This window comes from Conger conger, chromosome 18, assembly GCF_963514075.1.
Source record: "Conger conger chromosome 18, fConCon1.1, whole genome shotgun sequence".
NCBI lineage: Eukaryota > Metazoa > Chordata > Actinopteri > Anguilliformes > Congridae > Conger > Conger conger.
The window spans coordinates 3,175,487-3,203,074 of record NC_083777.1 but is presented as its reverse complement, the minus strand read 5'-3'; the positions used below and the strand labels follow the sequence as shown (position 1 = coordinate 3,203,074).

The 27,588-nt window shown below is 45.2% G+C and overlaps 1 protein-coding gene across 1 annotated transcript; it reads left to right on the top strand.

The window, feature by feature from the left end:
- Positions 1-616: 616 nt before the first annotated feature.
- On the top strand, positions 617-26,760 carry LOC133118549 (rab11 family-interacting protein 2). The gene is made up of 6 exons (XM_061228645.1): positions 617-724; positions 1,033-1,818; positions 9,752-10,143; positions 12,136-12,478; positions 12,932-13,013; positions 18,882-26,760. The coding sequence occupies exons 2-6, from the start codon at positions 1,466-1,468 to the stop codon at positions 19,113-19,115; spliced, it is 1,404 nt and encodes a 467-aa protein (XP_061084629.1). The 5' UTR covers positions 617-724; positions 1,033-1,465; the 3' UTR covers positions 19,116-26,760.
- Positions 26,761-27,588: the final 828 nt, after the last annotated feature.

The following is a 27,588-nucleotide window of genomic DNA, read 5'->3' as shown; positions in this document are numbered from 1 at the left end:
CCAACTAACAGCAGCATTTCTGTGAAGAAGACTGGAATAAAATACCTCCATAGCGATGTTTGGTCGAAGTACACTGCTAAAGGTGGTGCAACCAGTCAAGATATTAAGTTGAAGGGGGCAATTACATTTTTCATAAGGGTGATATGGGTATTTGATGACATTAAATAAATTAAAAATAATTGTAAAAATCTGTTTTGTGTTTATGCGTTTTCACAGCACTGTATACACGTTACAAATAACTTTCACCAGGAACACCAGAAAGTTACCACGTTAAACAGAAGCTTGTGCATTAGACCGAGTTAACACGCAATATTAATTTTCGTAAAGCAAAAAGAGAATAACTGCATCATGTTTCATCAAGCTAATTTAGACGAAAACAATACGTAGCATAGTAAAATAAAGCAAGTTCGGCAAGTTCATTGACTTGTTATAACCTGTTCAGACCATAGATTGGCACAGGCAGAACCAAAAAGCATTGGCAAAATGAACTACTTCCTGAATCCTTCTGTTTCCAGGGTAACCGAGGGCCGCGAACTTTCACCGATGACTTCATCAGAATCAACATGGAGAAATAGGAAGTAAGGCTGTTGTGTGACATTTCACACTGTACACAAATGAAATGATTCATACAAGCGATGCCCGATGAGACACAATTTTCGCGCACGGCTATGTTGAAATAAAGAGATGCCTTTCTCGCATATTGATCGGGGAGAATGATTTGCAGGTAATGGGATCGACTGGAATCTACCTTAATTTTTTACACAGTGCTAGCTAGATAGCTAACGAACTTAGCTAGCTAAATTGTCGCTTAGTGACTAGTTGTCATGTACTTTAACGAATGTTGACCTGTAAGCAAACAAGCTGGAGGGTATTGTGGACCTTTTCTATATCGGCACACTGGCGTTTACGCGATATGCAGAAAGTGTGATTAACAAAGAAGGACATGTCAAAACTATAACGTGTACCTAGTATATTTAGCAAAGCAGTATAAGTTAGCTAGCTACCTAAAATGTCTTTTCGATTTCTTTTTAGATGACCAGCCGGATCACAAACGGTTACGTCGTTAAATGGGCTGTTTGGGGATGGGCCGGAGGTGGAAAGCCCTGTGGTGTGACCGAACCATTTTTAAAATTAAATGTAGTTTTTTTTTTTGTATGTAACATTAGCTGTTATTGTTTGATCTTTCTGTAAAGCCATGCAAATCAGCTTTGTGCTCATATTAAGTAGGTAAATGTTGCTATTATACCTAACAGTACCTTTCTGGCTAGTTTACATATAAGTTAACCATTTTTAGGTGGTAGCCTACTTAGTTTTCATTCCAGCATTATTCATCGTTTGATTTTGAATGGTGACAATGACAAACGTGTCCTGCGTGTGACGTCATGTTCCATAATATTTATTAATTCTCCGAAACAGGCCCTTAGGAAAATTAATAAGCCAGGTAGACTTAGGAAGTGAGGTAAACATGTCACTTGCAGAACAGTCTCAAAAATGGTTCCCGACGCACGTGCAAGCCACGGTTCTCCAGGCCAAAGACCTACAACCCAAAGGTAAAAGCGGCAGCAATGATGCCTACACCATCATTCAGCTGGGGAAGGAGAAGTACTCCACTTCTGTGGCAGAGAAAACGCTGGAGCCCGTCTGGAGGGAGGAGGCCTCCTTCGAGCTCCCTGGTCTGCTCCTGGAGGGGAATCCGGAGGTGTACGAGCTGAGTCTCACAGTCATGCACAGGTCCCTGGTGGGCATGGATAAGTTCCTGGGCCAGAGGACAGTCAACCTCAACGAAATCTTTGACAACAAGGAGCGGAGAAAAACTGAGTGAGTCTTTCCGAATTTTAACCCGGTGTTAAAATGTGGTCACTGTTAGGTTCCATAAATATCAGGTTTGGATACTTAAATGTAAAAAAAAAGAATCGAATGTGTGATTTTGGGAGCTGAGATAAGAAACCACAAAGATCAGTCCACAGTAGCTCTCACAATCTAGTATAACCATCCGTTGTAAAAGCTGTGGTAATTTGTGGAAGCACTGTGACCGCACTCTTACAGCTTGCATTATCTGTGGTATCTCTGACACTCTTCCCAACACAGTCTATTGTGACATCATCAGCAGTTGACGGTAACTCTCACCATCAGTGGTGACTCTGTCACCAGTCAGTGTAAGCCTGAGGCTGTTCGGCTGTAGTGTTGTGGCAGCAGTAATCCTCTGTGCTGAAAGTGTTGTTGGCACTGGGCTGGTATGCTGCTGTCGCCCTGCGCTCCGATCGGTCCGTTGGCCTCTGCTCTTTGGTTTAAGCCTGTGCTTATGGCCCTGAGTGCTGTGCTTATGAGTTCTGTCTGGCACTTAAAGGTCTGTTGATGCAGTTTGCTGTTTGCAGCACCAGCACTGGTGATGTCATGTCCACCATTTTCTGATATTGAAGGCTCAGTGGAACATTAGCACTGCTATTGACAGTGTAAAATGTAAAATGTTAAATTCTCACCAGTTGTATACAGACACCTGCTGTAATTAAACAAACTAAATATTGGTAATTACTCAAGTGTGGTGGGCCCTTGTGTCATCAGTTATTCATTATTATTATTAATTTGAGTTGACCTTTAATGCCCCCCACACATTATAGACTCGATATCTAAATAGGTGTGTGTTGTCTTTGCTGCGTTTAATCTGCGGGTGGTTTTGTATACTCAGTGACCACTTTATCAGGTAGACCTGTACAGCTTGTTAATGCAATATTGATTTTGACTGTGGAATGATTGTTGGTGCCAGACCGGGTGCTTTTAATATCTCAGAAACAGCTGATCTCCTGGGAATTTCACGCACGACAGTCTCTAGAGTTTGCAGAGAATGGTGCGAAAAACTAAAAAAATCCAGTGAGCAGCAGTTCTGCAGACAGGGACGTCAGGAGAATGGCCAGACTGGTGGCAGCTGACAGGAAGGTGACAGTAACGCAAATAACCACACATTACAACAGTGGTATGCAGAAGAGTTTCTCTGAACACACAACACGTCAAACCTCCTAGTGGATAGGCTGCAGCAGCAGGAGACCAATAAGTATAATAAATATCAAATAAAGTGCTCACTGAGTGTATGTGCCACCAGTCTGCCTTGAATTCTCCAGTCAATACGACTAAAATTGTCAGTCTAACAATGCTACATACAGCAAGCAGCAGCCTTAGATGTTTTCAATAGAAATGCAATAGGGCAAAAAGAAGCTAAGCTGAAATACAGTATACAGTGGACAGAATGAGATTTGCCTGTTTGCACCGTGGGAATGAATGGGAGTAGTAGGAGTAGGTTGTCATGGTAAATGGCTGTATGCTATGATGCAACATGGTGAAATGCTCCGTTTGTTTGAAGTGGGGTCTTAAAATCACTCAAGATTTCCTCAAATTTGGATGATTGACTTGTGCATTTTCATAATTACATGCTAAATACTAAAGGAGTGAGGGCTTACTTCCTCTCTGAGCAGTCCTGAAATGTGTGCAGCTTATTTAAAAACAGAATGCATTTTGTGTTTGTAATATTGAGAAATACGGTTCTATTCCTGTCCTCATCCCATAGACAAAATCAATTAACAATGAGAATGTTGTCAGATTTATTCTGCGGTCTTGCTGTTAACATAGCTCACTGTCGCTGTCAAAAAAGATTTTAAGGAATGTTAAACATCCTTTCGTTTAGAGTAAGAACCTGGACACCTAGACACACCAAAATATTGGCATGCTGTTGCACTTTTCATGATAAAAGCAACAATAATTCAGGCCTAGTTTTTGAAAACACTGTCAAAAATAAGAAACAGATATATTTACAGTTTGTTATTGCGTCTGTACAGCTTTTAAATTTTGCAGGGAATTGGATTTCAGTGCAGCAAGGAATTGCTAAAATCGATAGACTTTTCAAATTGATAAAATAAATTATTTTTTTAAAGATTGTAAAAGATTTTAGAGGTTAGGGGCCTTTGTGGAAGGATGGAGTAGTGTTCATGTTGGGGATCTCACACCGAAACTCGGCTGTTCTGAACTATCATAATAGTGTGGCTAGATTAAGTGATTGGATTTATCATTTGTGTTGGAAGATCATGGCCATTTAGCCCTTCCTGGCTCATTGTAATTAGAATGGATAGATGCATTTTGTGATTGGGGCAACAGTCTACTGCATTCTATGGAGAGTACAACATCTCACAGCACTTGACCTGCTTGACCTGGTGTGGAAGATTGATAAACAAATCCCACACCAGAGAGTCTCAAATGATAAGAACACCATCCAGCAGCAGCTCTGCCCTAACCTGTCTCACCTGTATGGTCCCTGAGACTGGCAGCACAACCAGCCAATGGGGGGAGAGTATGGTGCAGCTGGGACACTCCCCTGTGCCTGTCATGCCTCTGTGTCACCTGCTGTCTTCAGGTACTTGCATGGCAATGGCCTCGGTGGTCCTCCTAGTGCCCCGGCCCGATAGCCACAGACGCGGACCCAGATTAGGAGAAGTAATGCACGGGTCGGGCCAGCTCCTGATTCACTGTCTCATGACCCACCCTGAGCCGGCTTCCCCCCTCTGTCAGAGAACAGCCAAACGCTTCCCTCCTCTGTCAGAGAACAGCCACATGCTCCTCCCTCTGTCAGAGAACAGCCACACGCCCCCTCCCCCCCCCGTCAGAGAACAGCCGGACGGTTTTCCACATTACGTTTACTGGTTGGGCGTAGACAAAGCTGCAGTGTGATTGGAATGCATGACTAAGCCCAATGTTCTATTTATGAGAAAATATTTGTTTAACATGAAGAGGGCCCATGTAATGATCTGGTTATAATGCGAATACATGTGTCATTAAATGCAAAGTAAGTGTGCATTTCTCCGTGGTGGTGTTAGATGCCTACTGCACTTAAACTAAGGTTACATTACAGGCATTTAGCAGACAAAAGCTTTTGCGTTCTCATATAGTATCTATTTAGAAAAGCTGGGTTTTCACTGAAGCAAAAGTGTAGTGTGATCTCCAGTGCTTACAGCATTTTACCCGGAAATCAAATATGCAACCTTGAGATTACGAAGTCACTAGACTACACCACCGCTCTATTGTGGGTGCTTTGGCAGGTGTAGTTGGCAGTTGTGCTCTCTCCTAAAACTTTGCTGCCTCTTTTGATTTCACTCGGTGTGGACGTCCTGTTTACAGCTGGGTGCCTCTGTCTTGTGCTCCACTCTTGTCATCTGCCTGTTTTATTGCTTCATTTCCTCTACGCTGGAATTTTTGGCATACCTAGGGCCTATCTGCAGCCTTCTCACTCACTGCCTGGGTGTAGCACACTCATTCCCCTCTACTCTGTTAGCAACTACCCCCACTGCTAAAGCTAACACTAACGCACTCCCCCACTGCTAAAGCTAACACTAACGCACTCCCCCACTGCTGAAGCTAATACTAACCCATTCCCCCACTGTTAAAGCTAATGCTAAGCCATTCCCCCACTGCTAAAGCTAATGCTAACCCATTCCCCCACTGCTAAAGCTAATGCTAACCCATTCCCCCACTGCTAAAGCTAATGCTAACCCATTCCCCCACTGCTAAAGCTAATGCTAACCCATTCCCCCTCTACCCTGTGGTACAATAAATTAAAGGTAAAAGCTACATTTAAAGAGGTCAAATATAAAATCATAAAATCAATGAAAAATAAATACAAAGTAATGTGAACAAAAAAGTCAAAAGGAAATCAAAAACGAATGAAGCAAGTTGGTAATAACATGCCGATAATAAATAAAGAGACATGTAATATGCGAGTGTTTGCACATCTTTACAGGCATCCTGCTATACGGAGCTGTTAGCGACGGCTCAATCTCCGCTGGCTTTAACGTTATCCCCTTAAACCGTTAAAAGCACCGTAACACCAGACACGTTCTCCCGGCGAAGGCGCTTGACGCTCGGATGTTCCTGAGGGTGAGGAGGCAGAAGGGGGACCCCCCAGTCGTGCGCCCTCTTCCTTCGCCGCCCCCCCTTTGAGGCAGACGGCCGCGGACAGCCAGCCGGCCTCATGTATAATTTATCGAAAGTTGGCAAACAAGTTACGAGTGCGGCGTGCACGTCTGGCGGGGCACCTCTGGCGGGGCACCTCCATTTCGGGTCAGAGCGCCCTGCCGGCGGCTCCGTTGGAAGGCCGCTGTCGGCCTGAGTGCGCATATTATACAGGGGATCAGCACCGGCCCGGGTAACTGCGCTGCCGGGGTCACAGGGAGGTGCCGCATAATGCCCCTCTCTAGCCTGTTTGTTTAAGCTTTCCCTGCTTTGCGGCTGTAAATAATGCAGTTGATTTTTTTTGTTGGTGAACACGGGCAGGGGCAGGGGCAGGAGCGGGGGGGTGCACGGGGGGTTGACTGGTGACATATGCGGGGCTTTTGTTCCGGAGTGTTCTCTCCAGTACTGGGAAATGGCTGACGGAATATTCCGGTGAAACATGTCAGTCTGTAAACTCGATCTGCGGCACAAGCACTGAAACACGCAGGGCAGTGGTTGATGAAAGCCGTGCACACACACATACACACATACACACACACTCACACATACACACACACACACACACACACACACACACTCACACATACACACTCACACGCACATACACACACACTCACACATACACACACACATCCACACACACTCACACATACACACTCACACGCACATATAGACAGACTCACACATACACACTCACACACACATACACACTCACACGCACATACACACACACTCACACATACACACTCACACGCACATACACACACACTCACACGCACATACACACACACTCACACGCACATACACACACACTCACACGCACATACACACTCACACGCACATACACACACATACACTCACACTCACACGCACATACACACACATACACTCACACATTCACTCTCACACACACTCACTCACTCACACTCACACACTCACACGCATACACATGCGCATACACACACTAACATACACACGCACATATACACTAGCACATACACATGCTAACATGTACACTCGCACATACACTAGCACATACACACGCAAACGTACATGCCCACACAGGGTAGATCAGAAGGAGGTCTGCGTGAATGGACAAGGGAGGATTCAACTGAAATGCTTCCTGTTGTTTATGAATAATGGGAGTGAATTTTACTGGCCGTATCTGAGATCACTCAGAGCAATGCATCCCATTAAACTGAATGAAAGTACATGGATCTACGCAGTGAAAGTCGTTCTGACCCTAAATATAACAGTCTGTTCGGGGCAGTTGAGGATACTGAAGAGTCTGCCCCACACAGTGCTGGGAAGGCTAACGCTTTTAGCCCTTTTGTTCCAAATGGATCCACCATTAGCCCATATATTATGAATTAATAATGCATTCATTGATTGCAGTAATTAGAATTTTGGACAGTGAGGCCTAGATTTTTGTTTGGCCTCCAACAGCTTCTTTTTATCAATTATTTTTATCCAATAAAAGTTTCAAAACAAAACATCTGAAGCAAAGCACTTATTTTTAGAACCATTCGATCGGATGGCATTATGATGTAATCTCTGCCGATCTGGTCACCCAACCCTATGGAGCAACTGTCCGGTAAGAGCACTGTCAGTGACATCACAGCGACATCACTGTTATGATGTCATCTCTGCAGATCCGGTCGCCCGGCGCTGTGGAGCTGCTGTGCTGTAAGAGCACTGTCAGTGACATCACAGCGACATCACTGTTATGATGTCATCTCTGCAGATCCGGTCGCCCGGCGCTGTGGAGCTGCTGTGCTGTAAGAGCACTGCTGGGAAAGTGTCCATTTCTCCTGAGGCCAAATCACAGTCCTCTGAGATCGTTGGTATAACTCTGAGATCGTTGGTATAACACAGTGTGCTAAAACCCGCCTTGGATCCAGTCCTAAAGCCCCTCTAAACGCACCCTGGGCCCGTACCTGGGCCTGTTTGTCATTAGAAGTGTTTAATCTTCTCCTTCAAGAATAGCCTTTATCATTCCTGTCCTCATATCATATTCAGTTTAACAAAGGGGTATGATTGGCTATAGAAAATAAATGGATTTGGGGTGAGAGTACTGCATTAACTTCGGGGTCAAAGGCATTTAAATGCAAATGGCTCCCAGTATACAGCCCCTATCTGCAAATCCACCTCAAACATGAAACACTAATGCAAATAGTTGAGCATATGCTTCCAATATTTTTACAAAGGATATATTTATATAAACCCTAACTATTGGGGTCATAAAATCAGAATATTTAATCGCAGTACTGAAGTCTACTGGCAGATCGTTTATAAAATGATTATAAGGATATGAAATGAAAACGCTATCTTGGAATTGAAGCTATAAACAATAAGCAAGTTGTAGTTTTACTGTGTCATTCAATACTTAAGCAGTATATATCCCAATAATGGCTGTTCTTGCAGCAGGTTATGAGGTAATGTGAGATAATGGGTAGATAAAGTCGGTTAGTGGTATGATCAGTGAGAGCTGTTGCTGAATTAGGATCACAGTTATTTTTTGTGAAAGTTCATGTTTCTGAATAATGTATTACATTTTTCATTCACATTTTAATAGAGACAACAAATCATCACTTTCGTTACTGGTTTGTTCCATCTCTGACGCATCTTCTGCGCATTCAGTAGCGCAGGGCTGCACAACCTTGTTACATTTTGTCTTTTAACTTTAATTTGTCTTACCTGATTCTGCTTACTCACAGCTCAGTGAAATCTCGAGTTGTTGAATGAGGTGTGGTTTGTTTGGTTTGGAGTGAAAACCTGCAGGACAGTAGGTCTCCAGGACCAGGGTTGGGCAGTTCTGCAGGTCTCATGCCTTGGTGTGTGTATTCTCCTGCATGTTTTCCCTGTTCTCTTGTCCTCACGCGCTCTCTCCATGTTGTGTCTCTGTCCTCTGCTTCCAGCTGGTACACTAATAACACAATAACTTAACAAACGGGGAGATATTAGGCTAAATATAATCACCTATTGCTTCTACATTTAGTTGTGGGAAAAAATAATGACCTTTGTATTTTAATAATTTTACCGTATTGTCGCCATTGACACTTCACATTACATTACATTATTGGCATTTGGCAGACGCTCTTATCCAGAGTGACATACCGTTGATTAGACTAAGCAGGAGACGATCCTCCCCTGGAGCAATGCAGGGTTAAGGGCCTTGCTCAAGGGCCCACGGCTGTGCGGATCTTATTGTGGCTACACCGGGATTAGAACCACCGACTTTGTGTATGCCAGTCATTCACCTTAACCACTACGATACAGGCCGCCACTTGTATGCTGCGGCCGACTCCACTGAGCTATTGAGCAACGTCTCCCAACAAGACCAGGAAGCGGGCATTAAAAACAAAGGCCGGTTTTGGACCCTGGGTTGGTGCTTGTTCTCCTGCATTGTGTCCATGTTTTCATGTCCTTACCTGTTGTCTCCATCTTGGGTCTGTTTCCTCTGCCTCCAGCTATTCTGCTTGTCATCCATGTTCTCATGTCCTTAACCGCCCTCTCCATTTTGTGTGTCTCCTCTGCCTCCAGTTGTTCTGCCTGTTGTCCTTGTTCTCATGTCCTTAACCGCCCTCTCCATTTTGTGTGTCTCCTCTGCCTCCAGTTGTTCTGCCTGTTGTCCTTGTTCTCATGTCCTTAACCGCCCTCTCCATTTTGTGTCTGTCTCCACTGCCTCCAGTTGTTCTGCCTGTTGTCCATGTTCTCATGTCCTCACCCGCCCTCTCCATGTTGTCCCCTCTGCCTGCAGCTGGTACCCGTTGGAGTCCCGGCCGGGGAAGAAGAAGAAGGGCCGCGGGCAGATCCAGGTGAGCATCCAGTTCATGAGGAACAACATGACGGCCAGCATGTTCGACCTGTCCATGCGCGACAAGCCGCGCTCGCCCTTCTCCCGGCTGAAGGACAAGATGAAGGGGCGCAAGCACGACGGGGTGTTCTCCGACGCCTCGTCCGCCATCCTGCCCCGCTCGGCCGCCTGCGACGCCGACCCCCCGCGCCCCGCCCAGGACCGGCCGCCCAAACCCAAACCCAAACGCACCCTGCTGGGCCCGCAGAAGCTCTCCGCCGCCCACTCCATGTCCGACCTCATGGGCACCCACTTCCGGCCCAAACTCGACTCCATGAACTCCATCGAGGAGAGCGGTGAGACCCCCCCGCCGCCCCTGCAGACCCACTCACAGTGCGGCGTACAGCACACGATGGTGCATTCCTGTTATTTAGCTGACCCTTCTATCCAAAGGGACTTACAGTTGAGTAGACTAAGCAGGGGTCAGTCCCCCTGGAGCGGCGTGGGGTTAAGGGCCTTGCTCAAGGGTCCAATGTGCACTGATGTTACTGTGGCTACACTGGAGCTTAAACCACCTACCTCCAGCCTTCCAGGTCCCAGGCAAGCACCGTAGCCTCTAGGCTATAAGCTGCCTGAACAAGATAACTAATATACACTCCCAGAAAAAAAACTATTTTGGCTTGTCTCCATAGAGGAACCCTTTTTAGTTCATTATGGAACCCTCTATCAAAGAACCATTTTGCCTGACAAAGAACCCTTTAATGAGATAGGGTTCTTCTGTGGAATCACAGGGTTCCTATGGGAACCATTTTGTCTGTGAGTGTAAAATGAATTGATTTCCATATGAATATGAACCCACTGCCCAAGCCAGAATTAGCCTATGTATGACCTTTGACCCGCGTCAGCCGCTAAAAAAACCGGGAGCTGCAGAGGGATGTTCTGTGGATACGGATGTGGCAGACAGGACGCCCTCTGCCCAACCGTCTCCACGCGGGTCACAACTCTGACAGATAAGGACCCGGGGAATATTTTAATTAACAGACTATCATCAAATTGTCAGGAGAAACCACATAGGGGAGGGTTTGCCACCTTTTACCCATTCCCACACTGAAATAGTGAGATGGTCTCATGTCTCTTGCAGGTGTGACTCACGTTAATATTTATTAATATTTCACTGTCTGTGTAAACCATTTTAACTAGCAACCTACAAAACAACAGTAGTGTTTTGTGCAGCACTGGGCATTACACAGACAGACTCTCTCAGGCATCCTGGAGGCAGGCATTTAAGCCGAGCATTTTCAGAGTAATTGATCTTTTTTTGTGGATAATTGTTGAGACTCTTTGAAATGATTGAATAAGACTCTCACAGAGCTTGTATTGTGATATGCTGGTACGATCATGTGCCCCCTCTGCTGCGTTTGGGTCTTTAGATTCACTAAAATCCTTGAATAAATAGGTCTTTGAAACCCAAATGAATGCGAAGAGGAATTTCCTGTCTGTATCTTCAGTAGGCTGCTGTGACCTAAATACTCTGTCACAGTCATGTCACCAGGAACACACACACTCACACGCACACACACACACACACACACACGCACACATGCACACACACACACGCACATACACATGCGCGCGCGCACGCACACACATACACACGCACACACACACACACACGCACACGCACACACATGCGCGCGCACACGCACACACATACACATGCACACAGACACGCACACACACGCGCACACACACAGTTCATATTTGGACCAGGCTACAATTTCTGTTGGATTTGAAATGAAACAGTGAGTATTAGTGCGGACTGCCAGCTCTAATTGGAGACTGTTTACATCCATATCAGGTGATCCGAGTAGGGATTGCTACCTGTTTCATACACAGCCCCCCGTTTCAGGGCGCCATAATATTTAGGACCAATTGATTCTCAGCTGTTTCTGATTAGTCTGGTGTGTTCAATTGCATCCTTAGTGCAGGTATTCAGTACCTAGTCTTGATTCTAGGCTTTTCATTGCCTTTGGAGTCTGTTATTGCCTTTGTCAACATGAGGACCAGTTGTGCCAATGAAAATCAAGGAAGCCATTATGAGGCTGAGAAATAAGACAAATCTGTCAGATATCTAGGCCAAACAATTGGCTTACTGAAACAAACTGTTTGGAAAGAAAGACAGCAGAATAATAAGCTGAATAATTGCTAAATTGAGGTCCCAGTGTAGGAAACTGCAGAAGTGGCTGGCGTATGAGCCAGGAGGCTTTGAGGAGGAGTCTAATGGAGCGCGTTCCTCTCTCCGGGAGGTTTTGGGAGGAGTCTAAAGGAGTGCGCTCGTCTCTTGGCAGGCTCCTCCCCTCACCGCCGGTCTCAGAGTGAGGTCCCGGGGGGCGAGGACAGCGGGGGCCTCGGCGACCCGTTCACCGACGTCTGCGACGGCCTGCCGCAGAAGTACGCCACCCTGCCGCGGAACCGCAACCCCTTCCAGGCGGAGGCCCCCGTGGCCTGGGAGCGGCCGAAGGAGAAGAAGGAGAAGGTCAGCCTGCTGGAGCGCGTGACCGGGAAGAAGGACGGCCGCAAGGCCAGCAATGGGAGCCGGTCCGGCAGCTCGGGCGACCTCCGCTCCCCAAACCCGTTCAGCAGCGAGGGCCCGACCGACACCAACCCCTTCAACCCTAACTACAGACTCAGGTACATCACCGACCCCTTCAACCCTAACTACAGACTCAGGTACATCACCCACCCCTTCAACCCTAACTACAGACTCAGGTACATCACCGACCCCTTCAACCCTAACTACAGACTCAGGTACATCACCGACCCCTTCAACCCTAACTACAGACTCAGGTACACCACCCACCCCTTCAACCCTAAGTACAGACTCAGGTACATCACCGACCCCTTCAACCCAAACTACAGACTCAGGTACATCACCGACCCCTTCAACCCAAACTACAAATACTCGGACATATACTCGAACATTGATTAGTCCATCTTCAAAAACAGAATCCATTTGACCTTTCCATTCCATTCTGTGTGACATCAGATCTTTAATTCTGTGTGTTGTCCACGATGGGTTCTTATGTACGATCAGACTTCTCCAACTTGGATTGTGACAGACTTCTTTTTTTTTTCACCTTTTAGCGGTAACTTGAGAAGCAAGGAGGACTTGAGCGGGGTGCGACAGACGTCGCCTCACCGGGAGCAGAGCCAGGGCCGTGAAAATGTAAGGCTGCTCTATGATGACTGCATCTTGACCTTGAACACACATTCAAGGTCATGCTACTTAAAAATAGGAAAAATCCTAAAATTCTGCCTCCAAAAAAACAAAAAAAATTTATTTTTGTTATCAAGCGATCAAATTACATTTGTTACATTGTATGACATTGTATCACCATCCATAAGTCGTGATTTAAAGGAGTTGGGGCTTCCGTTATGGTGACAGAAGCAATCAGAGGGTTGAAGGAATTTAGATATTTAAAGGGCTCCAGTAAAATCACTGGTTACTTTCAGATTTTCGGATCGATGTTATTGATGTTTACATGGCCACTGAGGGCAACACAAGCTTAGACTGTTGGTAACTGAAGTAAATGAGGATGTAGTCAAGATGAAGGCTTCTGTTAAGGGTTTTCCGTGTGATATTCTGAGGAGAGATCTTTCAGCGTGAGAGGCTTAACCATCTCAATGCTATTTACTAAAGCAAACAGCACAATGTAAAATAATTATTTATTTTGCGCAGTGCTGTCAAAAAAAAATTGCCCAAGTAAACACATAGCGCTAATTAAATGTGTTTTGACTGATGCAACAAGATGCCTTTTACATCTGCAAAAAAGTTTTCGGAAAGAGGCCCTTTTTAATCTTTGAAACAAGGCAAAAAGCTTTTCAAAAACACCACTAACTTTTAATTGGGCAATTTCTCGGTCTCGTTAGACATCCCAATCAATGCAGAGACTTCTGCAGTCATATCATCTTTGACACCCTGTTATAAGAGTGCCATTTATCTAATTAACAGCTGAAAACAATGGCCATCATTTTTGATCTACTCATAATTGTAGACTGTGTGAAGTTATTAGTGTGGTCCTTCCAGGTCACGAGATTTATTATATTGTACTTGTATAATAATTGGAGCGCACCAAAAGAAATGTAATGTGTAAATTGCCTTACTTAAGGTTTTAAAAGTACAAAAATGGTTTTTTTTCACCTTCATTATGTCAGAACATTACCAGTCTTTAATGTTAAAAAAAGAGTTTTGCTGAAGGTGTTTCTTTTTTTTATCATTAGTTTAAGTTCAAGTTAATTACTATTCCTGCGTGATTGGCCAGGCTCGGGCGTCAGGGCTGCACTGGAGGCCCTGATTAAAGCCGTGGGGACCATCACAGCGCTTTTCCTCCGCCGGTCCTGACGGGTCACGGCGGGGCGTGAGTCGTGTCCACGCTGACATCTGCTCCCCGTACGGAGAGCCGCGCCCGGGCGAAAGCCGCCACTGTGCGGCTTTAAGGCTCTAATTACGCTCCGAACGGGGGCCGCGCAGAGATGTGAACATGGCTGCTCTAATATTCCCAGAGCAAAGTTCCTCATTAGTGCAGTAATGAGACAACTGGAGATGCCAAGTGCTCCTCTTATCTGCCCCCCTCCCCCCCCTCCCGCCTTTATACTGTTACAGAGACCTTGGTTAAGGAAAAATAATAATAATAATAACAGTTCATGGTCATACCGATGCCTCTTTGTGCGCATGGTAAATGAACGTGTGTGGGTTTTTCTTTTTTACCTTCATTTTAAATTGGTACTTTGTGTTCAGGTTACTGCTGGGGCTCTGTAGCAGTAGGGCAGGTTAGCACTGGGGCTCTGTAGCAGTAGGGCAGGTCAGCGCTGGGACTCTGTAGCAGTAGGGCAGGTTAGCACTGGGGCTCTGTAGCAGTAGGGCAGGTTAGCACTGGGGCTCTGTAGCAGTAGGGCAGGTCAGCGCTGGGGGCTCTAGCAGTAGGGCAGGTCAGCGCTGGGGCTCTGTAGCAGTAGGGCAGGTCAGCGCTGGGGCTCTGTAGCAGTAGGGCAGGTCAGCGCTGGGGCTCTGCAGCAGTAGGGCAGGTTAGCACTGGGGCTTTGCAGCAGTAGGGCAGGTTAGTGTTGGGGGCTGTAGCAGTAGGGCAGGTTAGCGCTGGGGGCTGCAGCAGTAGGGCAGGTCAGTGCTGGGGGCTCTGTAGCAGTAGGGCAGGTTAGCGCTGGGGGCTGTAGCAGAAGGGCAGGTTAGCGCTGGGGGCTCTGTAGCAGTAGGGCAGGTTAGCACTGGGGGCTGTAGCAGTAGGGCAGGTTAGCGCTGGGGGCTGTAGCAGTAGGGCAGGTTAGCACTGGGGGCTGTAGCAGTAGGGCAGGTCAGCACTGGGGGCTGTAGCAGCAAGGCAGGTTAGCGCTGGGGGCTCTGTAGCAGTAGGGCAGGTTAGCGCTGGGGCTCTGTAGCAGTAGGGCAGGTTAGCGCTGGGGCTCTGTAGCAGTAGGGCAGGTCAGCGCTGGGGGCGCTGTAGCAGTAGGGCAGGTTAGCGCTTGAGGCTGTAGCAGTAGGGCAGGTTAGCGCTGGGGGCTGTAGCAGTAGGGCAGGTCAGTGCTGGGGCTCTGTAGCAGTAGGGCAGGTCAGTGCTGGGGCTCTGTAGCTGTAGGGCAGGTTAGCACTGGGGCTCTGTAGCAGTAGGGCAGGTTAGCGCTGGGGGCTGCAGCAGTAGGGCAGGTCAGCGCTGGGGGCTGTAGCAGTAGGGCAGGTTAGCGCTGGGGGCTGTAGCAGTAGGGCAGGTTAACGCTGGGGGCTCTGTAGCAGTAGGGCAGGTTAGCGCTGGGGGCTGTAGCAGTAGGGCAGGTCAGCGCTGGGGCTCTGTAGCAGTAGGGCAGGTCAGCGCTGGGGCTCTGCAGCAGTAGGGCAGGTTAGCACTGGGGCTCTGTAGCAGTAGGGCAGGTTAGCACTGGGGCTTTGCAGCAGTAGGGCAGGTTAGTGTTGGGGGCTGTAGCAGTAGGGCAGGTCAGCGCTGGTGGCTCTGTAGCAGTAGGGCAGGTTAGCGCTGGGGGCTGTAGCAGAAGGGCAGGTTAGCGCTGGGGGCTCTGTAGCAGTAGGGCAGGTTAGCGCTGGGGCTCTGTAGCAGTAGGGCAGGTTAGCGCTGGGGCTCTGTAGCAGTAGGGCAGGTCAGCGCTGGGGGCGCTGTAGCAGTAGGGCAGGTTAGCGCTTGAGGCTGTAGCAGTAGGGCAGGTTAGTGCTGGGGGCTGTAGCAGTAGGGCAGGTCAGTGCTGGGGCTCTGTAGCAGTAGGGCAGGTCAGTGCTGGGGCTCTGTAGCTGTAGGGCAGGTTAGCACTGGGGCTCTGTAGCAGTAGGGCAGGTTAGCGCTGGGGGCTGCAGCAGTAGGGCAGGTCAGCGCTGGGGGCTGTAGCAGTAGGGCAGGTTAGCGCTGGGGGCTGTAGCAGTAGGGCAGGTTAGCGCTGGGGGCTGTAGCAGTAGGGCAGGTTTGCGCTGGGGCTCTGTAGCAGTAGGGCAGGTTAGCACTGGGGCTCTGTAGCAGTAGGGCAGGTTAGCGCTGGGGGCTGCAGCAGTAGGGCAGGTTAGCACTGGGGGCTGCAGCAGTAGGGCAGGTTAGGGCTGGGGGCTGTAGCAGTAGGGCAGGTTAGCGCTGGGGGCTGTAGCAGTAGGGCAGGTTTGCGCTGGGGCTCTGTAGCAGTAGGGCAGGTTAGCACTGGGGCTCTGTAGCAGTAGGGCAGGTTAGCGCTGGGGGCTGCAGCAGTAGGGCAGGTTAGCGCTGGGGGCTGCAGCAGTAGGGCAGGTTAGCACTGGGGCTGTAGCAGTAGGGCAGGTTAGCACTGGGGCTGTAGCAGTCGAGCAGGTTAGGGCTGGGGGCTGCAGCAGTAGGGCAGGTTAGGGCTGGGGGCTGTAGCGGTAGGGCAGACCTTCAGACGACCTGTCTGGTCTTTACTGCTCAACCCGTCAGGCAGCCTAAGACCATGTCATCTCCGGCCACGCCCTGCTCATCGCCGATCCCATCAGCTAAACCCGCAGGTTCTCATGAGATAACAACGACCTCCCTGAACTGTGGCTGCGGAACATAGACCTGTCACCTGCTTTTGCTTTGTTTTTGTTTTTTTGTTCCGAATTCTGCATAGCGAAGATTGCACTTAACTGATAGAGTGGAAAATAAGAGGCGGTGATGTCAACCTTCACCCACTGACCGTGGTGCGCGGCCGTGGGGCACGGTGTGCAGGAACGCTGGCTGATAAAGGGCTGGGGCGGGGAGCGGCGCAGCTGGCAGCGGCAGGGCTGCTCATTACGCGGGATAAGGAGGCCCACGGCCTTCATAATGAGAGCTCCTCCGCTCCTCGCAGGTGGGGTATCGCAGCCAGCTGCTCCTCTCAACCGCAAACACACTTTTTGTTTTGTTTTCTTCGTCTTTTATCAGTTTCGCAAGGAAAAGCGGGCTCATCTTTTCCCCTGGGAAAGACCAAAACGACCCCCCTCCCCCTAAAAACTTTTCCGGAGTTGAGAGAGAGAAATGCCCTAAATGCATGCGCTTAATTTGTTTTCGAAATTGGACAAATGCTGAATAAATGATTCCCATAACACATTTTGAACGGCAGAAGACAGGAACACAAGTGTGACATGAGGGAATGTTGCAGAGATGGGTCGAACAGAGCTTTACTTTTACAGGCCCCAGCTGGAGCCATTCTAGCATGTAGACCACAAACATGTACAGTCCAGCCAGGTACATGAATACAATTTACAATGAGTTGTCTACTAACACATTCGTACATAATATTATATCAGATATTTAAGCAATATTAACAATACACTGCATCTAACATTAACTTTTTGGAATCGTGGATATGTGATATTTGCATCATTTGAACACTCGATTCTGAATAATGCGTTTGCACATTTCATTGGGAATTATTTAGCGTTGCGGATGAATGCACACCTCGCCTTAACCGCACGGAAGCTCTCCGTGCCGTAAATAGCGGACACAGCGACGTCCTCGTCCGGGTAATTAAAAGTATTTGACGGCGCTGAAGAAAAGATCAAGCATTTTCAACGTTTTGACAAACCTGCGGAAAAGCGTTTTGATCAAAACAAAGCTAATTACCGGGGATGTCATCGGGGTCTGGTGCAGGGCAGCCGATGATTCCAGAGGACTAACACGCAAACATATCCTGCAGTAATTAGATCATTAACACATAAAACAGTGTACCGACACCTCTAATTAGTCTAAAAAAGGACAGGAAAGAGGAGGGAACATTACTAGACGATTGTTTCATACAACCAGACCCAGGCAACTGCTGAAAACTGATGTGGTTTACCTTGTAGTTGCAGGTACTTTTTATTTTTATTTTACTTTCATTTCAACTTATTAGCTTGTGTTTTCATAATCAAAGTGCCCTATGAATTGGAGTACTTATGTTGCGTCTTTTTTGCAATTATTTCGACAAGACTTAAGATTAACAATCCTAGTACTGATTCAGTTCTTTTATTAATGAATATAGATGTTTCAGTTGGTTGTATGAAGACTGTACACGTGTTCTCTTTGCTCGTAACACAGATGCTGTACATATGCTATTTAAGAGAAGAAAAAGATTACTGATGGTGTTGAGAAAATAGTGTGTAACTTTAAAACAGTCCTACATATTACTTCATCAGATCATCACCACACATATTTTCTGCTGACTCTAGTCATGGTTTAGCTTATTGATTACACACGTCTTGCTTAAGAAGCATTTTTTTGTGGGGAAACATATGTATGACACGTATGAGAAAATATATATTGGGTAACATATTCAGTTTCATTTTTGGGAATTGTATAGGTGTCTTGTAATTTGGCATCCTTTTCATAACGATACTTTGGTATCAATAAAAATTTTGATCATGATGTAAATTAAAAACATTTTTGTTGAGATTAAGTATTTTTATAGGTGATTGAACTGAGCTGAACGGCGCCCATGGAGGACATTGGGGTACCATAGGCCATTATAACCGCATGTGGTCTCTCCCTGGCAGCCCCTGGGAAGGGATTTTAATTGGGACAGAATTGGGACAGTGAGCTAAAATGGCGGCGTGGGTGTGGCTTGTGTCCGGCAGGAAGTGCAGCAGGTGGGCGTGGCCGAGGTGGCCGCGTACAGCAGCCTGTCCTTCGGGGAGGTGGTGCAGGAGCTCGTCAAGCAGAAGGAAGTGGTGAAGAAGAAGGACGCCCATATAAGGGAGCTGGAGGACTACATCGACGACCTTCTGGTCCGGGTCATGGAGGAGACGCCCAGCATCCTCAGAAAGCCCTACGAGCCCAAGAAGAAAGCCGGAAAGTTCTCCAAAAAGTAGCCCGGGCCCAGACCAGGAAGCCCTGCTGTCAAACAGGTCACGTGGGACCCTGCCCTTTGACCCCAGGCTGCATTGTAGGTAATAGACTAAAAGAAAAGAGATGAGGGTGGTGGAAAAAGTTGTTGAATTTGGAGAAACCAACTTCAGGCATGTGGAGCTGTGAAACGGTACAGTAGTGATGAGTCACGCCAGCTCAGATCCTGGTAGAGGATGAAAGTCGGGTTGTTTAACGATGCTATTTTTCTCATTCCAAGTGCAGAAGTCCATGGAACCCCATAGTGGCAGTTTAGCAGATTAAAAGCACAGCTAATTACGGTACCTCGCAACATAGTGCTCCACCTGGGAATCTTCCGGAATTTTGTTTAACTGTTATGTTATTAATTTTCCATCACCAAGTGGGTGAAAAAATAAGTCTTTAAATTCTAGTCATTCCTCCGAACTTCAGGGATGTTTGTTGAGGATTCCTGTATTGCCCAGTTTTCCCCCTGATCTTCATCCACTTCCTGCAGTTTACCCCACCCACGTCTGACTGTTACCCCGCCCGATTCTGGCTTTTACCCCCACACGCTTTCGGCAGATCACCCCACCTGTTTTAATTGTCCCGCGTGATTCGGCGCGCAGAGGAGAACGAGTGGGAAAGTCATGTGACTTCAACCGCGGGTTTTCCCCTTTCTTCCCCCACACACGGAAATTTCCATACTAAAACGAGGCCTTTGAAATGCCACTGCCACACGCACGTGCTAATGCGATAAAGGCTGTTTAAACATCGACATGAGCCCAGGCAGCTCGTGGAGAGATGTGTGTGTGTTTGTTTGTGCGCGTGTGCACTGTCACACTAAATATCAGATCCTGCTTCAGTGATATGTTTACTAGGTGCTGAAGTGCTGGTTTTTGTTGAAGGCCATTGTAAAGATTCTGCAGTGGAGCTTTGTGTGACCGTTGGGTGAGTGAAACATCTGCCTGGCTACTATTGCACAAAACCTTTACCGAACCTTCCCTTCCAGTCACATTCCCCTGTGCCATTACACCAGGGCTGTGTCCAATAGAGCCTCCTAATTACCGTGTACTATGAACTAAACATACTGCCTACTGTTTAGTGTGTATTTTAGCAAGCAATGGCTGTATGCAAAAAGTATCCTCCATACTGTGTTCCAACAGTACTGTGGAAGTGTCCTCAGACATCCTGCCCGCATGGTAACAAGGCCCCACCTCTTCCTCTGTGATATATGGGACCCCCTAAAAACGATGGTTTACGTCCTGAAAAAGCGTACACTCATCTAAAACCCTGGGAATAAGTATATCCCTCAGAGATTTTAAGTACACTATATATACAGAAAGTGTTGCCTCCTTAACTTCTAGTGTACTGAACTTGTATACTCGACAGTAGGGAAGTACGGTGTTTGGGACAGGCCCTGGGGAGATGTTTTAGAGGTCAGGTCCTGGGGAACCCTCGGGGAACCAGTGGTAAATTCTGCTATAACACTTCAGTGGTAATATTCAAATGTTTACTTTTTAAAAACAACTTTTACAGAAATGTTTACTTATGAAACATTTACCAATGTGTTTGGTATGAAAGTGTTACATGACATCTGGGGCAGTTTTTTTTTTTTTCTTTTCCCGTTTACATGTTTGTTTTATTTGCCAGATTCACACTAAGGGACCATGGTGAACTGTATTTTACGGATTTGTTTGGTTTGGCTGTTTCACACTAATGGACCACGGTAAACTGCAGACCATAAATGACATCTCACTTGCTAATTACTAGAGTAACCCTTCCTCATGCTGCACACAGGTGCACTATTGGATGGAGCTATGCTATGGTTTACTGTTGATAAATGGCATTGGGCAACTGTATGGGTTTAGGGTCAAAGGTCAGCTGAGGGACTCTGGGTCCAATCTGGTTTCGTTTTCCATGAGTAATTTTGGGGCATATTTTAAAAAATTTCAACAATTTCAGAATGCCTGAGCATTATCTGATGTAAAAATGAGGAAACTGAAAAACGTTATCTAAACATTTGTTTACTGGAATAACATGGTGCAAAGTCCAATAGAGATACATGACAGAATAGCTGAATATTGGTACTTTTATTTAAATTTATTTTATTTGTTTTTTCATTGAAGAAATTTCAGATATGATTCTGATTCTTGACTTCAAGGCAGGGTACTACAGGTTAAACATATTTTTTAGATTAAATTTGTAATTTTACTAGTTAGCTTTCTTTATTTTTAGTCTTGCTTATAGATTAAATGGACAAGAGGGTACATTAGCATCTGCTATTTTCTGAAATGGATGTTCAAATAATCACATAGAAAGGTACTTGCATTCAAACCTACTGATTGATGGATAATATATTTATTGTTATTATTTTATTTTGTAGATAGACCTTTAGATGGAAAAAAAATGTTACTGATGAACAGCAGGTGCAGAATGAAGTCATTCTGTTTGTTTTAACCGCCATACACTATATGACGCTACTGTATATAGCATTGCCAGTCATGATAGAAGTCAGTTTACTTTGAGCAGTTACTTATGCTGCCCATAAGTTTTGAGCGAGCACGATCAAATAGCCATTTGTTAAATACTGTAAGAACGGCAGAGCTTTTCTCTACCTACATGTACCACGATTAGCTTTTAGATGTAGAATGTTTGATTAATTCGCACATATTGTGTGCCACGTCTCTAAATTAGCTGTAAGAAATAAGGGCACACATTTTACAGACTAGAGACGTAATTATGATGTAATTACTGACGGTGGATATTATAGACAGCATGCATGTCTGCTGTGATCACAGACAATTTTAGTGTCTGTTATTATGCACAAAATGTTTCTAAAGAAAAATAGAGAGGTGTGCATTTATTTTTATTTTTCCATCTATAAATCAATAAATGCCTCTATGTTACGGATGGCTTTAAAAAAAATCTTAATCCTTCTCCGTTTTGTATGCTGAAAAAAGCATTCCCCCATTGCACCCATTCCACACCCTCCCAGTAAAGGCGAATGGAGTGTCACCTGGCCTCAAAACCTCTTACCCCTGCTGTTTGATAATGTTACATTTACACTATTACAGTATTTGGAATGATATAGTGATATAGTTTTAATGGCTTGTTGGAAACAGCCGTTAGCTCTGTTGCGTTTGCTGTTGTTTTTTTAAGCGTAAGAATGAGTCTCAGTTCTTCTGCAGAACTCGCGGAGTACTGTGTCATGTGACTGCGTCCACATTACAGATACAGAGAGGATATGGAAAGTTCTCTGCTGGGTCCTGTATTTCCCATCTGAAGCCTTCAGGAAGCTTGGTTGTTTTGGCCCTAAGAGGATCCTTTCCAGTAAGAACCTGGAATATCCAATTACTATCATCAGATTTATTTCTGTCGAAACCGACGCAAAGGCTGTGTTTTCTCTGGCCTCGTGTTGCCCCAGGATGTGAAATTATACCATTTGAGTGAGTCAAATTGCCAAATCGCCGGTATGAATATCTGTACAGTACTAGGCAATTTACCGTTCAGATTCTTAGCATGAGAGCGCTTGAACAATTAAGTCTGGTGTATTTGGCAGGTCTCGCCTTTTAAACTTGTCAGTTTGTTATTTAAAGAATTTCCCAAACGCATATCAAATTTGTTGAGGTCGTAGGTCTTCCACAACAGAAGAAAGGATTCGATATTCACGCGAACGTTCATTTTAGCTGCAATAATTTTGTTCTTCATATGCAATTGACTATGCATATTGGTACATTGTTATTATTATTTTCGTCATACTGTGTAAGCCTACGTCGTGTTCTGACTGGTGTACAGAATTGGAAGAACCGGCGAAGCCAACAGATGCCGATGTTGACATTTGTGACAATCAAGATGCTTAATTTATCGGTTATTAGCTGTCTGTCTCCGCTTAATTCAGTATTTATTCTTTTCTTAATCTAGTCAAATCTATTCCCAATATTTAAAAAAAACATGAAAGTCGAAGACAACCACGTCTGTGAAAATATATTTTCTCACATTGTTTGTGTCGCGCAGATGTATAATTGCACGGTTAATATAGAAAACAAGAAAAAAAGCCGCATGTTTCCAGCTTTACTGCAAAAGGGCAGTCCTCGTTAACCGCGGAAAAAAACGTGCTTGATTGTCACAGATGGTCTGCACTAAATATGCTGCACTCTACGTGTGTTTATACTGTTAGAAATCCAATTATATGTCAGCTTGCTTTGTTTGTACAAATGCAATAATAACCCTAATTATATCCTTCTACTCTGCCAATTGATCTTGAGTAATGCCAGACTGATCCGTGAATAAATTCCCGTTAGAAAGACTGCAGGTCAGGGAAGGAGAGTTTGAGTAAAAGGGCTTAACTCCTACACTGCGCATTTGAATTATCAGTATTGCAATATTCTCTCTGTGTATACATATATCATTTTTTTATTGTATTATTTTCTTAACGCACCGACCATGAAACCGCCTTTTGGAGTCCCGGCACTCTTAAGTTTATCTTAGAAGCTGGCTTAAACTGTGGCTCAGTTCTTTATTCTCAAACTTGAAAAACGCTCACCACTGTGTTCCTGACGACGTGTGCCCTCTCTAATCAGGAGTAATGGTAAATAATGGAGATTGCTTTTGGATCAGTGTCAGAAAAAAAGTGATTTTTGCTATTTTCTGTGCATGATTGTTATCTGCTCATTTGGATGAATGCGTGCATGTGCTTTTCTGTGTGTCGGCACATCTGTATGTGTGTTTACATGCGTGTGTGCGCATATATGTGTCTTCACGTGTTTCAATGTGTTTGTGTGTGTGTGTGCGTGTGCACGTGTGCGTATGCACATGCATGTGTTTGTGATCAGTAAGAACATTCAGTAGGACTGTATTTGAAGGGTCCTACATAAGACTTATATAACTCCTTCATAAGAACTATATAGGGCATTCATAAGCACTATATAGGCATTCATAAGAACCTATGTTGATGACCGACTTAAGGATCTGCCAGTTCACTTGGTATGTCATGGCAATGTCACTTTACTTGCTGCATCGATGTTGACATTACTCACCGCACTGGGCACTTATGAATGCTTATGTAGTGCTTATGAATGTGCTATGTAGTGCTTATGAATGCTTATGTAGTGCTTATGTATGCGCTATGTAGTGCTTATGAATGCGTATGTAGTGCTTATGAATGTGCTATGTAGTGCTTATGAAGATATATAGCTCTTATGTAGGACCCTTCAGTGATACCGCACATTATGTGAATAGTTTGGAGTGGATGGATACAAGCCGTTGTAAAGGAAAACACAGCTCCCTAATATATCGTAATTACATTAATGTTATTCAATTTTACCTGTATATCTGGACAGAAATGGTACATAAACATGTGGACATATTTTAGAGTAAAAATGCATCATGCATGCATTTATAAAAATAAAAAAAAAGAAGAAAAGAAATACAGAAAATTAAAAAGTGCCAAATGTAATAATTTCATAATTGAGTATGTTCTATTTTGCGTTCTGTGTGGTTTTGAGATATTGGGCTTCAAGGATACCAAAGTGAATGGGCTCCAAGCAGATACAACCTTTTTAATTTAACATTTTATCATACTTTTAAACAGTATTCTGTTGTAAAACGCATATATTTAGGGCCCAATGAACAACTTATTAATGACATTAGCTAATTTGTGATAAAAATGTCAGTTCCAACCTTAGGTCTCGCAGTGTGTTGACCCAGACGTTCAGTAAAAGCCACTTTATCAAGGCAGCAGTGTGCAACCATATGATAAGCTGAGATACATAATGCCTGCGATGTATTAGTGTGGACCAGTAAACAAAGTTAACCGCAAGCCAGCTATTTTTTAAAGAAAATGTATGTGGAGAAATCACAAATACTATTAGACGAACGCTCCAGGCGAGCTCTAAACAAGATGGCGGAACTCTACCGTTCCTCGGTGAAGTTAGGCTTTTCCCGCTCTTTTCCTGAGGTAGCTGTGATGATTATACCCCTGAGATGGTGGCACGGTGGGGAAAGCTTCAGCCCAACACTGAAGCACCACCTGTTACTCCTTATGGCCCCGTACTACACAAGTGTCTCGTAATTTGCCCTTTTTCAAAGTGTCTCATAATTTGCCACACAATTAATCTTGTTTTCTGGGTAATGTTTAGAATAAAGAGTATTTGGTAGAGTATTTAGAAATTAATGCATACCTTGTTGGCTGCCTTTTCAAACCCCAATGCACCATTCATTGCTAATTAAGTTTGCAGAAATAATCTTTTTTTTTTTTTTTCTAGAAGATTCCAAATAGATTTATGTGTCCAGCTGGATGATTTTTTAGGATTTGGTGTTATGAATATTAGTTTGCCTCTTTGTTTTTAATCATTTTTTTTCCATGTGAAAGTTTTTTTTCTTTTTTCTCTGTGTTTAAAAGGTTCTGTGTGTTATATATATAATGTAATTCAAAATGAAACACTAGGTCAATTGTGCTGTGTCTTCACTTCACAGCCAACTACAGGAGGTAAAGTTGGTACACAACTGGTAAATCTATTGAGCCTATTTAGGTAGAGTCAGAAATGTCATGAAGGAGTGTTATAAATTCCGCACATTAAAATCAGAATATCTGTAGTGAAAGAATTACGCTGCAAGTCAGCCTTCCTGGTTTTATATCCAATCAAACCGCAATGTGGAGTTGTGCTGTTAGCGGTACAAATCTCACAAATCTCTTTTAAAAAATATATGAATTATACAAATAACTGTTGTTTTTATTCATAATTGTTTACCCATTACTTTACTGCTGTTTGTGTGCCACATTGAGTGATAGATAATGGCAGAGTGGCCTACAATCTTGGTGCCTCCATTTTACCAGCATCCATGAGTGATGTGGTCACCATTTTACTGGCATTCATCATGCGCTGACCTGCTCCTGTCCTGTGAAAGGAATGGTGCCATGTTTGACATGTTTCTGCACGTATTCACACACAAGACACACGCACACACAAACGCACACTCTCTCCACACTGATCTCTGTACCTTTAACATTATTTTGCTTTAACTGCAGAGTTCTTACAAGTCGATCAACTTTGTAATCCACAGCTAGTGACCACCTCTTGTGTACACGACCAAAAAACAAAGGAAGTCATGAATGTACAATTTTATCTTCTAAAAAAAAAAAAAAAAAAAAAAGACCAAAAGTGGAATTTTAACTGACCCTCTTCTCTTTGAAAAGAATGTGCCCAATAAGTGCTTTTTCTTTGTCTGCCATGTCCGGTGTGTAGCTCCCGAAATGCTCACTTAACGCACAGGCAAGTGGAGCACCCATTTCTGTCTGCACACGCCGCTGTATGTCTGCTGTATGATGGGGGTGTGGGGTGTTTTAGGTGCGGGTGTGATTGTAATTTAAAAACGATTCTACATGTATCCTCTTCATTGAAAGACGTTGAAAAAAGGTCTGGAATGGAGCCCTTCTCAGAAGTGTTGAAGCTGGCATGCAGCATGGGTGTGTTTTTGACTCCCGCGCGGGGCCCCAGACGCGCCCTTCAGCAGCGGGGGACCGACCGACCAGGGCCCCGCGCTCTCAGACGTATTCACGCGCGCGTCGCATCACAATCGCGAGACGACACTGACACTGCTCCAGGATTGTACTTTTCCTTTAAATAAAACACTGTTCTTCTTCAAGCACTATTACTGCCGTCCTTGTTATTTGTGTTTCTTTGTCTTTCAAGTGTTTTTCAAATCCTGCTTTTCTCACGCAGTGTGACCGCGTGCGCCCAAACGCGGTGTTTCCTGTGCCAGTGTAGCTATATGAACCGACGGCTTCGGCTCCTGTGGATGTTGTATATGCAGGATTTAGTCCTTTTCGGTTTCTTTTTTTTTTTTTCTTGTAAAAAAGCAGTGCTAAACAGAGCCCTTTTGTCAATACTTTGGACCAATAATAAATAAAAAAGAGATATATATTTTTTAAAGTATAATCATTTAAAGTTTCAGCATGAATTCAATAATCATACTTCTTTGGTAGTTTTCGGGCGGACATTTTGTGTTCTGAACTGCTTAGCCCCCCCACCGCCACACCCGTGTACTTTACTGCTGTAACTATGACGCCGTGTTTGGGAGGGGAGAAATGCCTCTCCTGATGGTTGTTCTGAGGGGTGGTGGTGGGCGGGGGATTGTTTCAGAGAAATTCCCATGCCTTCTGCAAAGGGATCGCCATCTTCACGTAATTGCCGGTGACAAGGTTGCTCGTTAAATTCGCTCTAATTCCCAGCTGTGTGAAAGGAGTGTGTGCAAAACCTTTCAGGATGGGCAGCACTCGTGTTGTTTACCAGCTCGTGCTTTTGTAGGGGGTATCGCTCTACATCTTCAAATAACAGGTTAAAACAAGACCCCCCCCCCCCCCCCCCCCCACAGGCACAAATGAGGCACGTCTCTCCTGCCCCTCTCCTGCTGAAAGGACGCCCCCTCTCTGATTGTGAATGAGTGTAGCACTGGGGCACGCTAGCCTACGCTAATGAC